This window comes from Anguilla rostrata, chromosome 3 (genome assembly GCF_018555375.3).
Source record: "Anguilla rostrata isolate EN2019 chromosome 3, ASM1855537v3, whole genome shotgun sequence".
Lineage (NCBI taxonomy): Eukaryota > Metazoa > Chordata > Actinopteri > Anguilliformes > Anguillidae > Anguilla > Anguilla rostrata.
This window is the reverse complement of record NC_057935.1, coordinates 4,340,245-4,357,681: the sequence shown is the minus strand read 5'-3', so window position 1 is coordinate 4,357,681 and position 17,437 is coordinate 4,340,245. Positions and strand designations below refer to the sequence as shown.

Sequence of the window (17,437 nt, the reverse complement as noted above, 5' to 3'; positions counted from 1 at the left end):
CGAAAGAGGGAGACAGTGAGAGAGAGAGAGAGAGAGTTGTAAGTGCAGCTGGGGTTTTTACAGCTGTTGTCTGAAAATCAATGACTGGGCTGGAGAAAGATTAAAAGAGAAAGCAAGGAGAGGAGGATGAGAGAGATGCGGGGAAAAGAGAGCCCCACCCCTCCCCAAAAGAAAGAAAAAAATAAACAGGAAAAGTTATTCTTTGAGGGACGGTGTGGATTTTGGCTGATGTTTCGTCGTCTGTACTCACAACATTATCTGGGTCTGTAATGTAAAACCAGTCTGATGTGGAAGGTTACACAGTCACAGGAAACACAAGAATAAGGGTCTCCTTTACAATCATGAAAAGCGCGTAAATTAGCTGCCTGCGCTAATAAAAACTCATTCAGGAAATCAGACACTATTTGCCATCCTGTTATGACTAAAATAGGAGTGACGTCATTTCTTTACCTCTATTCGAAAGGACCCACTGCGCGCTTAGATCACGCGCTAATTCCGTGTTTCGTCCGCTCGATAATCACCCGAAAAGCAAACCATTACAACGCCGGCGCTCTCGTTATAATCTTCCTCATTATCGTTCTCAGAATGGCTATCATTAGCATCGTTACAGTACCCTCGTCCAGCTCCGGGGCTCAGCAAATAGCCAGAGGCAGTGCATTAGTGTCAGTAATAATGTGTGAATCCCAGCCAGCTAATACCAATCTCTCTCTCTCTCATGCTCTCTCTCTCTCTCTCTCTCAATTCAATTCAAGTTGCTTTATTGGCATGAAATACAACTACTAATTATTGCCAAAGCATACATATAAATAATATGTATAATAATAATAATATTAAAATAGTAATGATAAATGTAATATATAACACTCTCTTTCTATCTCTCTCTCTTTGTTTCTCTCTCTCTCTCAAAACCCGCTCTCTCTTTTTTCTGTTCACCAGTGTTCGAATGGACAACGGACACGTCAGAGAATTTCCGTTTCTACGCACAACGTTATTCAGCGTAGAGGCGCAGAGTAAAATGAACTCCGATAATTTAAACCATGTTAAACGGACCGTGTGTGCAAACAGGCACGTGCAAGCGTTTAAGGATGCCGAAAAAAACATTTTTCCTCATATTTTGTGTAACACACGCTGTATGTTTTAGGTACCAGCACAATAGAGGCAGTAATGACTCCAGGGGGTGAAGGAAAGCCATCTCGCGCAGAACCGTGACACGGGGTACGCGGTACGCTCAGCATAAATTAATAAGGGCCTTCATAAAACATAACACTTTTACGGGGCTGGCTTTAACGCGCAGTAAATCACTCAACAAACGGCGAGTTTAACGCTAACTGTCAGCCCGACACGCTGTGATTTCTCATTTTTAAATGACACGTGTTGTGGCCCCTCCTCACCTCCGCAGTAAACCGCCGTTTATTAATGCTTTATAAAGCAGTAATGTGATTTATTAATGCTTTATAAAGCAGTAATGTGTTTTATAAATGCTTTATAAAGTAGTAATGTCACGCTAATGGAGGTGTGAGTCTTACTACACAAGTTCGCTAGCAAAATTACTTTGAATACAATGGCTGACTGTCGCTTACAATTTAGCAAAATCGCATTTTTTGTTCTGCTTTTCTCTATTTCACAGTTTCTTTTAGCTCATGCCATGCAGGGTGGGTCAGGGTGGGGCAAGTTGGTGGCCTGGGCGGGCGGGTGGGGCGGTCAAGGCAAGTTTTCCTAACCATCAAGGTTCGGGATGTGGTATCATGCAACCCCCCCACCCATCCTCTTTCAGACACCACAGGTCCGAGTTTTGGTAGCTGCAGCTTTTACGGCTGACTGTTCACACCCCCCCGACCCGACCGGCCCAAACCGGACCAAAACAGAGAGGGAACGGCCTTCGTGTATCAAACACAGTAAAATGTCCGCTGTGCTCACTATGTGGTTCGGCCCGTCCGAGCGCCAACGCCCCCTTTGGCTCGACTGTTCGATCCCGCGACGCCCACCGATCAAGCCGCAGCGGACCGACCCGAGCTCTGTGGGAGACGGGGGTCGTACCCGCGTTCGAGTTCAGCTCCTCGTTCTCCGACTCGGTGCCGTTCTGGCAGCCGCCCCCCTGCAGGCTGCTCATGGCCATCAGCTTCCTCTTCTGCAGCTTCATCGCCTCCGCCATCGCCGTGAGACCTGCAGGGTAACAGCGCGCGGGTGAGTCACAGGTGAGTACTGTACAGCACACAGGTGAGTCACAGGTGAGTACTGGACAGCACACAGGTGAGTCACAGGTGAGTACTGGACAGCGCGCAGGTGAGTCACAGGTGAGTACTGCACAGCGCACGGGTGAGTCACAGGTGAGTACTGTACAGCACACAGGCGAGTCACAGGTGAGTACTGCACAGCACACAGGCGAGTCACAGGTGAGTACTGTACAGCACACAGGTGAGTCACAGGTGAGTACTGCACAGCACACAGGTGAGTCACAGGTGAGTACTGCACAGCACACAGGCGAGTCACAGGTGAGTACTGCACAGCACACAGGTGAGTCACAGGTGAGTACTGTACAGCACACAGGTGAGTCACAGGTGAGTACTGTACAGCACACAGGTGAGTCACAGGTGAGTACTGTACAGCACACAGGTGAGTCACAGGTAAGTACAATACATGACACAGGTGAGTACTGTACTTCACACAGGTGAGTCACAGGTGAGTACTGTACATCAAACAGGTGAGTCACAGGTGAGTACTGTACATCAAACAGGTGAGTCACAGGTAAGTACGGTACATCACACAGGTGAGTCACAGGTAAGTCTCTTATCCTAATCCCCTTCAGTAAATAGCCAGCTGTGTAAATGAATACAATGCAGAAAATCACGCTGTTACATTTGTATAGAAATTTAAGCTGCAGAGGAGTCGGCTAAGTGCCTATAATGTAAATGAAAATGCAATGCTACATATCTGGAGTCAAACAGTAGAACAGAGACACAAATCCCCAAACACAGCGAGGTAGCAGCACGTGTAAACGCTGATAATTAGAAAATAATAAAAGTGCCGGATAGAGACGGAATGAATAACTTAATTTAAGGAGCAGAGAGAGTGTGCAATCTTCCCTCTTAATGTTTGTTCCCAATTGATCTGTACCTTGATCAGCTAAAAGAAGGGAGTGTACAGTACATCTTCTCATGGATAGAGAGACAGAGAAAGAGAGAGAGGGGGGGAAAGAGGAAAGGAGAGCGGGGGGAAAAAAAGAAGGGGTGGAAGAAAGAAAAGAGCGGCTTGGTTTCCAGGGCATCGCGGGTGCTCAGAGGAAGGGGACACGATGTCTCCGTGATCGCCGCGTTCGTACAGAACGCCGCCAGTGATTAACGCGTTTTATTACGAGTTCGTTTCCATCGTTTAATCCCGGCGGGCTGAGAAGGCCACGGCTGCAGGGCCGCTACCGGGGGGACGAGCCTCTGAGTAAACGCCAGACGGACGGACGGACGGACGGACCGTCCCGAACAGCGACCCGCGGCTGCAGTCTAGGGCTACGAGACCCTCTTGAGGGAACAGAGACCCGTGGTAAAAACTCTACCAGAGTTCCAGAGCGGGACCCGGTGTTATCTGTTCAGAGTTGACGCTAAATAACACTGTTAAGAGTTGAATTGAACACTGGTGATTTTGCCGTGTGGTGCCTGTGTTCTGGGAGTGACAGGGATGAAGATCAGTGTGTTAGGGTTAGGATTAGGGTTAGCATTAGAGTTAGGATTAGGGTTAGGGTTAGTGTTAGGGTTAGGGTTAGGGTTAGGGTTAGGGCTAGGGTTAGGATTAGGATTAGGATTAGGGTTAGGGTTAGGATTAGGATTAGGATTAGGGTTAGGATTATGATTAGGGTTAGGATTAGGATTAGGGTTAGGATTAGGGTTAGGGTTAGGATTAGGATTAGGGTTAGGGTTAGGGTTAGGGTTAGTCTGTGTGCGGTGTTGAGCCAATGATGTCTCTCGATCAGGGCGACTGCATCGGTCACCGTCTCAGACAACTGACTGGAGGGGAGATGGAGAGGGAGAGAGGGGGAGAGAAGGAGGTGGAGGAGGGAGAGAAAAGGAAGGAGGAGGAGGAGGAGGAGGAGGGTGAATGAGAGATCTCCTGGTTCCTCAGCTACCAGACTGGAAAATTACTGGTTCAAGGTGCCGGAGAGATGAGAGTGAGAGAGAGAGAGAGAGAGAGAGAGACATAAAAACACAAAGAGGTACAGAAAGGGGTGGGGAGCTAAGAAAAGACAGAACCACAGAGAAAGAGAAAAAAAGAATAAAAGAATGACATAAAAAAATGAGAACAGCAAAAGTGTGCTTATGCGTGAGTGTGGTTGGGTGTATGTGTGTGTGTGTGTGTGTATGTGTGTGCGTGCGTGTGTGTCTAGTTTCTTGAACTGAAGGTGCTCTTTTCATGAGGGGGGCAAAGATAAAGGAAAAAAACAAGAGTAATTGCTCTTTGACTGAGGTGGTGACCCATTGAAATGAGAGCCAGCCACATGAAAGAGAAGCCTTTTTAACGAGACCGGACAAACAGATCACTTACTGTTTGCCTTTCTTCTTCAGATGTGGAGAATGCCCTTCTCCTTCCCTCCCCCCCCCCACCCCCCTCCCGCCAACTTCTGAGGGACAGGCTTCTGACTTAACGCTCCCTCTCTCCTCTCAGAAACAGGCAGCACCGCGCAGCCGAGCATGTCCTGAGTGAAGTGGCCATTTCCTCTCTTTCTCCGTCTCCTATTGCCTTGACCCAGCCTGCGCTCTCAGCGGCCTCCTCTTCCTCCCCCCACCCCCGCCGCCCCCCCAGACCCCCCCCCCCACCCACCTGTCCGCTGCTCAATCACACTCAACCTCTAGTTATGCACACTATGTTCACCAACAAGCTCCGATTCAATTTTACACTCTCAGAAGTCAAAAGAAAGAAATTCAGCAAAAAAAGAAAAAGAGATGATTATGGGTAGAGGGAAAAAAAGTTACCTGTGCACCCCCCCTTCCCACCTCGGGGATCAGGTTATTCAGTAAATTTAAGGGGTCACCTGAGCGATTCTCAGGTCCCCCCCAGAGGAGAGCCAGAGTCACTGCGGGGGAAACCGAGCAGCCCACACAGACTTCTCCTTTTCATTCCTAAACCCAATAAGGCCTGCTCTCCTATTCCGCACTGCCAAGCAAACCCCGAAGAAAAAGAGAGAGAGAGAGAGAGAGAGAGAGAGAGCAGGGTGGGGGAGAGAAAGTGAATATTTACCTTCCTTTCCATCTCTGAAAGGCAGAGAGAGGATGAGGTGAGGCTCTGACAATGCCTTTACCGCCGCGAGGCGTAACCCAATACCCGCGAAACTGAGAAATGGGGCACACAGGGAGCGCCGCTGCTGAGGGCAGCGTTTGCAGAGCTGCATGCACCCTCTCACCCTCTCACCCCTCTCACCCCTCTCACCCCTCTCATCCTCTCACCCCTCTCGCCCCTCTCACCCCTCCCAACCCTCTCACCCCTCTCACTCCTCTCACCCTCTCACCCTCTCCCTCTCACCCCCCAACCCTCTCACCCCTCCCAACCCTCTCCCTCTCACCCTCTCACCCTCTCACCCCTCTCACCCTCTCACCCCTCTCACCCCTCTCACCCCTCTCACCCTCTCACCCTCTCACCCCTCTCACCCTCTCACCCTCTCACCCTCTCACCTAACCCTCTCACCCTCTCAACCCTCTCACCCTCTCACCCTCTCACCCTCTCACCCTCCCTCACCCTCTCACCCTCTCACCATCTCACCCTCCAACCCTCTCACCCTCTCACCCTCCCAACCCTCTCACCCTCTCACCCTCTCACCCTCCAACCCTCTCCCTCCACCCTCTCACCCTCTCACCCTCCCAACCCTCTCACCCCTCACCTCTCACCCCTCTCACCCTCTCACCTCCACCCTCTCACCCTCTCACCTCTCACCCCTCTCACCCTTTCCAGAGCAGGGGTTCTGGAATGGCCTTTTTTTCTTCTAAATTCCGAGTCAGTGTTCTAGAACTCCGCTGCTTCCAATCAGGCCATCAGCGGTGATTGTGACATCAGCGTTAGAATGTTCAGCTAAGAGCACTCTAATCGCACATTTCCAATCTCTCTCTCTCTCTTGATTCTCTTCTTGAGGTTCCCACCTTAAATAATCTACCACAGATCACTTTTTCTTTTCCCCCCATTATTTTATTTTAAACACTGAAAACACTCTTTTTTTCCTGTCCCGTTTCCGTGAGAAAGGCTTGCGTGTTTATTCGAACCGCATCAGCTCATTTCCCCCTGGCCAGCGCTCGCTTCTGGTTCACGGGAACCTGCAGCACTCAGGCGTGGACACCTCGCCACTTTCGCTTTCAGCCGGGGCAATTAGCGGGGGGATCGATGGAGACCCCGAGACGCGGGGAGAGGACGCGCGGAAAGAGCCATTGATTGCCGAGCAGCTTTTAACACCAGGAGCCCCCACCTCTGGGCTGCTGACGTGAGACACGACACATCTCTCTCCCTAATTGCCGAGCGGATGCTAGCGCCCCCTAGAGGCGCGTGAATGACTCGCCTCACCGGCCGTGTCAGGGGTAGAAAGGGAGAGAGGACAAAAAGGGAGGGAGGAAGAGGAGGGCGGAGGGAGAGAGAGGCGGAGCCAGTTGACAGACATCATTTCACTCCCATTTGCATTTTGCACCATCCCTGAGCTCACGACTGAGCGCGATTCTGAGACCGCACGCACAGATAAGGGGTCGAAGGTCGAAGGTCATAGGTGAGTGGTGAAAACCGCGGTGTCCTCGCTCGCTCGCCCTCCCGCGCTCGGTTTACCCGCGCGTGCGTAACGGCGTGCGCCGCCGCGGAGCGCTGACAGAACCCGCGCAGAGGTCAAAGGTCACCGCCGGTAATCAGCAGCCCCGCGGGGGGGAGGGGGGGCCTGCGGTTTAATATTACACCCAGGTAAAATTTCACGGCAATCAGAGGAGATTACCTCTATCAGACTGAAAATGCACTGTTCATTAACTCAACTCAACTGTTATAATTAACTGCCCCGCCCCCCCCCCGCGTCTGTGTATTACTGGAAGTGGTTTTATGATCTGCCAATGATGTGATTTTAATTGGGAAAAGGTGATTAAAACATGCAGTGTTGATACTGATTCTTTTTCTTTTTCTTTTTTTTTTTGGGAGGGTGGAGGGGAGGAGGTGGGGGGTGGGGGAGTCGGGGTGTGACTCGAAGCTCGCAGAGGGACTCGTGGCGGCAGGGCTGGGACAGAATCGTTGGCTCAAATCCCAACGAGAACCAGAACCAGAGCAGCTGGACCCCAGATCCCAGCTGATAAACATATTTAATGTGTAAAAACAAAAACAACAATTATTTAGTGCTATTATTCTGGATGTAATATACATGTGTATACACACACACACACACACACACACACACACCACCCGTCATCACCACCCTTCATACCAGCAAGGAGATATTTAACTTTTTCCTTTCCAGTAACCAGTTCTGCAAAAGCTCAGTTGCAATGCAGGCTTTTTGTCTGCAGTCCTGAATGAGCAAAGTGCATTATGGGAAATGTGGTTGAAGTTGAAGCTGTGAACAAAACTTTTTTTTGTATTTTTGTTCATCTGAATAATTATTATATTTGCTAAATAATTCCATATGTATCATGCGCAAGGACAATATATACTTCAAAACACTACATTACATTACAGGCATTTGGCAGACGCTCTTATCCAGAGCGACGTACAACACAGCGTATAACCATAACCAGGAACAAGTGTGTCCCAGACCCTAGAGAGAAGCACCGTTCCAAGTGCAGAACAGAGCGTGGGTCAAATTCCCGTGTACTACATCACGCGCGGCTCCTTATGTAGCACACGTTTCTCTCGACAGGAGCACAGGTTTTGTCAGGATGTCTTCTTTAAGCCGGTGAATGTTTCATGGCGATCACTGTCAGGTTTTTTTTTTTAGCCTTACAGTGTCTGACTGCACCACAGCTCAGCAGAAATTAATGGGCCAGAGTGCTCAGAGTGTTCTGGTGAGGTGGGATGTGGGCGTTAGGGTGGGGGTGGGGGTGGGGGGGGTTGAGGGAGGGTTAGTCACACGTGTCCCTGAACTTATGAGCAGCCACTCGTCACCTCTTCACCCCCCCCCCCCGCCTCTCTTTCTGCAGTTATTTCTTCATTAACGGAGACACCGTGTTTTTGGTTTTTTTCTTCCTCCCTGTGAACTGAAGCTGCAGCCCCGGGCCCCTGCAGGACGAACAGCGAGCAGCAGTGATTATATCGCCGCTATCGAGTTTACGCCAGCGGGTTAAATAGGAGCTCTAAAAGGTCCTCAGTCTGAAGCAGCTTTCCTTCGGCTGCAGTGGCCCAACGCCGAGAGGCTGGAGCAGGCAGTGTTCCACACCGACCGACCGCACGCCAGGGCTGTAGGCATGGGAGCTGAGTGTGTGTGTGTGTGTCTGTGTGTGTGTGCGTGTGTGCATGTGTGGTGTGTGTGTGTGTGTGTGTGTGCGAGTGTGCGTGTGTGTGTGTGTGCGTGTGTGTGGGTGGGTGTGTGTGTGTGTGTGTGTGCGTGCGTGCGTGTGTGTGTGTGCGTGTGTGGTGTGGTGTGTGGTGTGCGTAGTGGTGTGTGTGTGTGTGTGTGTGTGTGGTGTGTGTGTGGTGTGTGTGTGTTGTGTTGTTGTGTGTGTGTGTGTGTGTGTGGTGTGTGTGTGTGTGCGTGTGTTGTTGTGTGTGTGTGTGGTGTGTGTGTGTGATGTGTGTGTGTGTGTGTGCGTGTGAGTGTGTGTGTGTGTGTGTGTGTGTGTGTGTGTGTGTGTGTGTGCATGTGTGCGCGCATCCACTGCACATGCGTGAGTGTGGGTATAAGAGAGACTTTGTATGTACAGAATCTTTATTACTGTATTATTTAACAGATTCATATCTGTTCGCCGCGGTCTTAGGGACGGCCTTTTGCCCAAACCCACGCCCCTCGAGCGGACACCCTGCGCCCCCCTGCTGCTTTAATTCATTTAGACAAAGGTCACCTTTTTCATTTTAAGGCCAGATTAGCAAAGCTAGATCGCAAAACTTTGATGTGGAAAATGTGCAGATGAGGGCAACTCTCTCTCTCTCACTCTCCTTTACTCTCTCTCCCCCTCCCTCTTTCTCTCTCTCTCCCTTTCTCCTTTACTCTCTCTCCCCCTCCCTCTCTCTCTCTCCCCCTCTCTCCTTTACTCTCTCTCTCCCTCCCTTCTCTCTCTCCTTTACTCTCTCTCCCCCTCCCTCTCTCTCTCTCTCTCCTTTACTCTCTCTCTCTCTCTCTGTCTCCCTCTCTCCCTCTCTCTCTCTCTCTCGTGTGGGCGGACGGGGCTTGTAAGAATTAGCTCGACTTCGTTGAATAGATATTGACATATTTTTAAGAGGGAACGATGTCCGCGGCAGTTATGCATGAATAAGTAGCAGAGTAAGCAGTAACGGCTTCATCTGCATGCAGACCTGTCAGAGCTGATAATAGAGACTGGTGGAATCTGAAAGGCCTACCCCCCCCCCCCCACCCCCCCTCCATCACACCCACCCCCGCCCTCCATTTTGTGTGTATTAAAATTTGCAAGCCAGTCTGGTTGGACAAAGCTGCGCATCCATCCCCCTGCTCAGCGGACGGAGGGGCGGGGGGCGGGGGGCGGGCGGGGGGGGGGGGGGGACGGGCTTGTTCCCCGTACCGGGATGTGACGAGAAGACCTGTGGCGATCGTGGGCGTGGCCCCAAAATATGCCAACAACTCCGCGGGGGGTCTTTGTGACAGACACGTACTCCACTGTGCACAAAACACGTTCTGTGTCCTCCGCTGTCTGACTTCATGCGATAAAACCTTCCTATCCTTCCTCCGTGTCTGTCTCAAATGGGAATATAAAATGCCTGTAGAGATACCTCATCTTTACCCTCTAAGTCTAAATTACAATATTACTGAAAATTATTTTTGAAATATGACACTATCAGCTACAAAGGGCAACCATCTCTGGAAAAAAATGACTCACTAGGCCTACTGGACAGCTATGGCTGTTCCATTACACCAAATACTCCTTAATGTCCAGTCCGTGTGTGTACAATTAACCTACATAGGCCATCTACATTAAAAAAAACCCATTATGAATTAAAAATATTACAGACAAGGTTTGCCCTCTGGTAGGACAATGAGCCGAGCATGAATTGTTCATCTAACCAAACACTAATCCTCCATTTAATTAACAAATTCATATTGACTCTTCGCTGAGTACTGAAAGAGGAACGTCAAGCAAAAAAATCAACAAACTCTCACTGATCAAAGGGAAGGCAAAATTAACACTCCGCTTATAAGTGATGTCTAGTCCAATCCTTTGAAAGTTAATATTTAATAATCAATTAATTTATTAGTGTCATTTGTAGTTTTCACCACTCACATCTACAAAGGTCTGAAAGAAACATGAATATTTGTATATTTATTAGTTAAGGGGCCAGTGGACATTCCAAAAAAAAAAAAAAAAAGTTGCACTAAAGCCTGAACCAGATTTTCACAGCCGCCCAGCATCCCTCTTATCGAACTCTTATCTACTGTACGGTAATAACAGCCAATACGCAGCGCGTGAAGTGCGTTGCAGGAAGAAGAAGCAAACTGACAGGAGGCGGGTGAGCGCACACAACGCTTCTGTCGTGCTTCTGTCGCAGCTTGGACACGCCCCCCTCCCTGGCCGTCATCCACATTCCCGGCAGAGTCTTCCTCACCGCGCAGCTCTCTTTCAAAGCTTCGGGCTCATTAGCATGCAGGCTGACTCCCGCGATCCCATATGTCACCAGACAGACCTCTGTGTTTTTATTTATTCCGCAATGTTTTTTTTTTTTTTTAAACCCGCCGGGACTTAACCCCTTCCGGCCGAACGATGCGTGCGGAAGCGCGGGTGAGAGGCGCGGGGGTTAGACCGTTTCTACGTGCCGTTGCGCGGACACGCCCCAAAAACTACGCGAGGATCGCGATAGTGAATAGAACGCGCTGAGCCTCGGAGCCCCCAGAGGGACGTTCAAACGCTAACCGTGCTTTTGAAAAGTAACATATTATGGTTTCTGTGCATACTGTGCTTAACTGAAGCTTGACATCAACTTTAAGTTCTTCTGAAGCTTTTCAGAGAGAAAAAAAAAACCATGAGAAAAAGGTTTGGTTGGCCATCAGTAAATGTACATCTATTTTTAAATAGTCAGTTCCATCTCTTTGGTTTAGGGAAAACGGTGAGATTGCATTAAGCGACTCCAGTGTTGCAGTGTTGTACAGAAGCTGCAGAAGAGGGTTTGATTCCCAGATGGGCCATTGCAGCCTCAAGCAAGGTACTTAAACAGAACCTGTTCTGTAAATATCCAGCTGTATGTATCGATGATATGCAAAACACTTCAAATGAATAATACATAAATTGTATGCTATGTAAGTTGCGCTGCCAAGCCAATCTATGAAACAACCTCAGCCGCAATAGTAGAACTAATAATAATAATAATAATAATAATAATAATAATAATAATGATGGCAGAACTTGAGGAGAAGGCATATGAAGAAGCAAGACAGACACAGCCGTTAAAATGATTTGTCAGGATGAGAATGTGTGGAGTGGGGGGGAGCGGGGGGGTGGACTGAGCAGATGGAACACTCATCCCAATGGGACGTGTCATTCATCAAAGTCACCAGGAAGAGTCAACGGGGAGAAAGAGAAGAAGAAGAAAAAGAAGAAGAAGAAACACACTGAGAATGACGGAGTGAAACAGACAGGGAAGAGGGCCAGGCAGAGCAGGGAAAAGAAAGAAGAAGAGAAAGAGAAGAGGGAGGGAAAGGAGGAAAGGAAACTGGCCAGAAGGCAGAATACGAGAGAGAGAGAGAGAGAGAAAGACAATGAGAGAGAAAACAAGAGAGGGGTTTTGTTGGCAGCAGCTACAGCTTCAGTAAGTGGCGCGTTCGGGTTGGCACCACCCGCACCACCTCTCATTACCCCCATCACTCTAATGCATCCGCCCCTCTGCATCACCACTGCTGACAGGGGAAGGTCACATGACCCCCCCCCCCCCCAGCCAATGAAACCTCCGGGTAGCTTTCAAACCCCACGCTCTTGCATCGTCAGGGAGGCCGTGCCGCCATAGCTGACAAGGACAAGCCGAACCTCCGTTAGCAGGGACAGTGCGCGGACACACGTGGGGGCGGGGGGGAGGGGGGCGTCTGGCTGGGCCCAGGGTGACTGTAACCCACTTTACGGCCAAATTTCTCTTCTTTTTTTTTTGCAACAGAAGCTGCTGACACCGCCAGGAAAGAGCCTCGGCTGAGGAAGGGGCTGCACACCGCCCGGGATTCAAACCCGTCGCCCCACACGAGCGACGCCCTCCGCTCACCGCCAGCACTCCTCTCAGACCGGTCTCCCGCCCGAGGGGTGTTCCGGTCCCAGGTCCCCACGGGAGTCTGAACCCCCATGTCCCACGTTAGCAGGAAGCTAGTCCCGCGGTTCCCAGTTCCCAGCGCTCAGTTCACGGGCTCCGTGCTTTCCTTACTTCCCTCCAAGGCAACACGCGCTGTGACCTAGATAGAACGGCTCCTCCAGACGACGACTTCCACAGACGGGAGGAAGAAGACGAGGGAGACGGGACGGGGACAAGACGGGACGGGGGACAGGAGGGAACCGCGTTCCACACACTGACCAGGCAGTCAAAGCTCAAGTCTAATTCCGTCAGTTTACACCCCCGCCTCCCCCCCACTCCCCACGCCCCTCCCCTCCGCTCCCCGGGAGAATGGCACCGTGCGATGTTTCCGTCAGCAGCAGTCGGGGGAACGCGGGACAGGAAGCGAAGCCGACGGCAGGTCCCTTTCGTTTTTAACACCGCCTCCCCGGGCGGCGTCCCGGCTCGGCCTCGCCAGGGAACGCCGGGGACGAGGATTCGGAGGAGTGACGCGCCCGTACCTCTCTCCCTCGCGACTAAAACACGTACAGAAAACAACGCGCGCCTGCGAGCGAGGACAGGGCCGGCCGGCCAGTCCCTCGAACGCCGATCTGCCATGAAGACAAAATGGACACAGGACACAAGATGAACCAGTTTCCACACGAAGACAACATTCTTAGACATGATGATGAAAGTCACTCTTCATGACGACATCCCTCCCAGTCCTCATAATTACATTCCACTGTAGTGTTTTTCCCAATAATCCTCATTTCAATATTTCCCAGGGACTTTTCAATATTTCATACTAGTTTTTCCAGTATTTCTCAATGTTCCGGTTGAATGTTTTGCACATTCCTTCCGTATAAGGCTCAGCTGCATAAGCCTTATGACACACACACACACACACACACACCAGCACCACGCACCACCACGCACGACACACACACACACACACACACGCACACACCAAACGACCACGACACACACACACACCCCACCACCACAACACACACACACACACACACACACACACACACACACACACACACACACTCCATGAACGTGAGAAGGCTCACAGAAGTCTACTGCACCACTATAATGACGGGTTTAACTGCCAATCGGTAAAGTTTAAGGAGCTGTCCGCAACCCAAGGGGATCCCGCAGTTACAAAATCTCTCCACAGGGGGGCGATAAAGCAACCAATGTAGTAGTCACAGTGGTTGACCAGTGGCCATTCAAGGTTTATGTTCTGGTGTCCAGATAAAAATTTAAATTACAGTAGTTCCAGAAATATGCCGTTCCACAGAAATGAAAAGCGATTTGTTGCTAAGCGGGACTGTCGGAGCAAACAGACGCGCGCGTCATTTAAATAGAGTTGAGCCTCTGCCACACAGTGGCTGAAATAAGCTTCCAGTCCTGGAATAAGATTTAATTTGGCTTGTTCCGTACTGGAAAAAAAAAAGGCTTAATATAATACAGCTGACTCGAATGTCCAATACTCTACGGGGAGAAGAAAAGGAGAAGGGGGGGGGAGAGAAAATGAAAAAGAAAGGCGTATCAGGTTACCGGGCCAAACAGAAAGATGAAACTTTAAATAGGCACCCGGCACTGCCTAATGTTTTGATCCAGGCCAGATATTTCCCTATATTTCCCTACACTTCACAAACACCACTGGGTAACATCAGCGCTGAACGCTAATGCACCACTCACAGTATGGATTATGTGTAAAGCTCTATTTAGACTGCAAAATGACGCTCCGGGATAATTGGTAGGTAATATATGAAGAATAACACACACACATCCGTTTACTGTAAGCATTTGTCTTTTAGCTAAAAGCAGTTTCCTTTTTCTGGTTGTCCGCCATGTTCATTTGTACGACAATCGTGCCACCGTTTGAGAGAATGTCAGGCGATCCTGACGAGACAGCATCAGCACAGTTCAGTTGAGTTTTACACAGTTCCAGCAGTTTTCTTAATTAATTCTGGCTAATGGTTATTTCCCCTCTTACTCCACGTGGGAAAGGTAGCGCGGGGAGGAGAGCGTGTGTTTGTTCGGCCGGTGTGAGTGGGATGGTGTGAGATCGCGACTGCAGCGCTGCTTGACCTCCTCACAGCACCACACAAACGGGAAGACGAGTCTGAGCGTTTAAGACAGAAAATGAGGGTCTGATACCGTCATCGACCACTAGGGGGACAAAACGGTTTTGAACCCGGAGTCCTGTGGATAAAAGTGTGTGTGTGTGTGTGTGTGTGTGTGCATATATGTGTGTATGTATGTGTGTGTGTGTGATTGTGTGAGTGTGTGTGTGTGCATGTGAGTGCGCGCGCGTGTGTGTGTATGTGTGTGTGTGCATGTATGTGTGTGTGGTATGTGAGAGCATGCACGTCATTGTGTGCCTCTATGTGAGTGTGTATGTGTGCGTGTGTGTGTGTGTGTGTTGGTGAGAGGTAGAGAGCAAGCGACAGAAATCCGATACAGTAACCTCTGTAGAAGGTGCAGAAGTGGCAGATGAAGGGCGGTCAGACAGATCAATATGAGCAGCGGGAGGAGGGGAGAGAGGGAGGGATGGACGGAGAGAGGGAGAGAAGGGGGAGGGAGGAGGGGAGAGAGAGGGAGGGAGGATGGGAGAGAAGGAAGAAGGGAGAGAGGGAGAGTGGGAGGGAGGGAGAGAGAGAGGGAATGAGGGAAAGAGGGAGGAGGAGAGAGGGAGAGAAAGACAGAAAAGCAGGAGGGTCTGGAAAGAGAGATGTCTGATGACTCCTCTTCTGGAGAGCTCCAGCGTCCGCGCAGCACCTGGAGATAACGGCCATGTAGCAGCCAGTTCCGCCACCGCACGCGCATACTTCAGAAAGTTCGTTTCGGAACGGTTAGCCGCAAACCGCATTTTTGCTATAAAAAGGACACAGTGGGCGATAAATCACCTGGCCGGGATATTAAAAGGATTCTTTTAAATTTCGACGCGTAGAGAAAGAGAAGCTGCCAGTTTAGGTTGGGGTACGGGCTTGTCACTGGGACCTTGTACTTTTCAGCGGGGCGATCGAGCTGACGCACCAGCGTGGTGCCTGAGGATGAAGATGAGGATGAAGATGAGGCTGAGGTTGAGGGTGAGGATGAAGGTGAAGATGAGGGTGATGGTTAGGATGAAGATGAGGGTTAGGGTGAGGGTGAGGATGAAGATGAGGGTGAGGATGATGATGAGGATGAAGAATGAGGATGAAGATGAGGGTCAGGATGAAGATGGAGATGAGGGTGAGGATGAAGATGATGATGCGGGTGATGATAAAGATGAGGGTCAGAGAGAGAGCTTACCTGTGTGGGAGAGGAGGCCCGGGGAGAGCAGGCCGTGGATGCCGTGGGGCAGAAGCCTGGAGCTGTCCTGCATGGCGACCCCAAGGGAGCGCTTAGGCGGACGGCCGGGCCTGGAGCTGAGGGGGGTGGAGGGGGAGGGGGAGGGGAGGGGGAGGGGGAGGGGGGGAGGGGAGGGGGAGGGAGTCAGAACGTCAAACACTGGCCGCAGATCGAGTGCACTTCAGGGCCTCCCTTCGATGCAACTGTCATGGCAACAGCACCGTAAGCACAATCACAATCGATCAGCTTTCCACCGCAACCCATGAATGCCAATTACGCGCATAATATTACAATTAATCCGACGGCGTATTATCATGATAAATGTTTCTGCCCTTAACTACACGCCAGCAAAGCGCTGTTGCAATGAACGTTTATGACACAAAAACAATCAGTTGAGGAAAATCACTTCGTTTCAGATACGAACTGGTTTAAACAATCCCACCACCTGCGCTGCAGTGAGGATGACTGCGGCTGCTCTGAGCATTTAAGTCAGAAACGAATGTAATGAGTACTATTCTGTTTGAGTGTGTGTGTGTGTGTGTGTGTGTGTGTGTGTGTGTGTGTGTGTGTGTGTGTGTGTGTGTGTGTGTCCGTGTGTGTGTGTGTATGTGTGTGTGTGTGTGTGTGTGTGTGTGTCTGTGTCGTGTGTGTGTGTGTCAGTGTGTGTGTGTGTGTGTGCGTGTGTATGTGTGTGTACGTGTGTGTGTGGGTGTACTCAGTAACACCTTCACTGCAGTACTTCTGTAGGAACACACACTCACACACACACACACACACACACCTGTTCATTCACACTTCACACACCCAGGGGAAAGAGGGTAAACAAGACCAGTCAAAATTATCGCGCATCACACATACAGTACAGCACAGATGTGAACAGGCCCCAAATGGACAGAGTCACTGCACTGCTTCAAACCAGACTGAGCATGGTAATGGACACTCATCCTTTCTTCCAGTGCTTATAAGAACTATGATATCAAGCACTTCAGAAAAAAAAATCCAATGTCTGTGATAAATTAAAACATCTGTCACGAACAAATTATATGGTTACACTTTCAATAACGCAGAGCAACATTTGAGGATTTCAAAGGAAAAAAAAAAAAGGAAAAAAGTAATTCGTAAATTCACAGATTTGGTACAACAGCTTAGCCTCATCTCAACAGTGCACAGGTTGCTCTAGCACTACAAAGCGAAGGTTCTTTTCACACTCAGCTTCCCCCCAGGCCATTCAGGAAGAAGATTACTGGGCAATCGTTCAGATTACCTGACAGTTCAAGCACCTGGCAGGGCGGGAAATGCTACAGACTGCCGTAAAATGGCAGCCATTTTGGCGCAAGTCGTGCAGGACTGCACCTCAAAGCATTTCTGGTTATACCCCGACCCCCCAGCCCAAGAGTTAACCGGAATTAAGAAGTACAGAATCACAAATAAAAAGTTATGGAATGTCACTTCATGAATTATGAGTTCGACTCACTAAGCCACAAGGTAAAACATAAAGACATAAAGCTATGGGTTAAGAGATAACAGACCTATAGGTTAAGTCGTATGGAGTTACAGGTTAAGACTCAAAATAATTAGAGGCATAAGTTTTAGACTTACAGTGCACAAATTGAGACTTTCACTCTGACAAGCTGACTTGGAGCTTGATGCCATCTGAAAATGAACTATCAAAAAAGCTTTTTAAAATCAAAGCAAGCAAAGACTT

The 17,437-nt window shown here is 49.9% G+C and overlaps 1 protein-coding gene across 1 annotated transcript in view; it reads right to left on the bottom strand.

The window, feature by feature from the left end:
- LOC135249890 (dachshund homolog 2-like) overlaps positions 1–17,437 on the bottom strand; it is a 98,211-nt gene that overhangs the window by 26,854 nt on the left and 53,920 nt on the right. Inside the window, exons 2-3 of the mRNA XM_064325565.1 lie at positions 15,694–15,809; positions 2,038–2,163 (exon numbers count right to left, since the gene is read on the bottom strand). Coding sequence (XP_064181635.1) covers positions 2,038–2,163; positions 15,694–15,809 — 242 coding nt within the window. The remainder of the gene's footprint in view (positions 1–2,037; positions 2,164–15,693; positions 15,810–17,437) is intronic.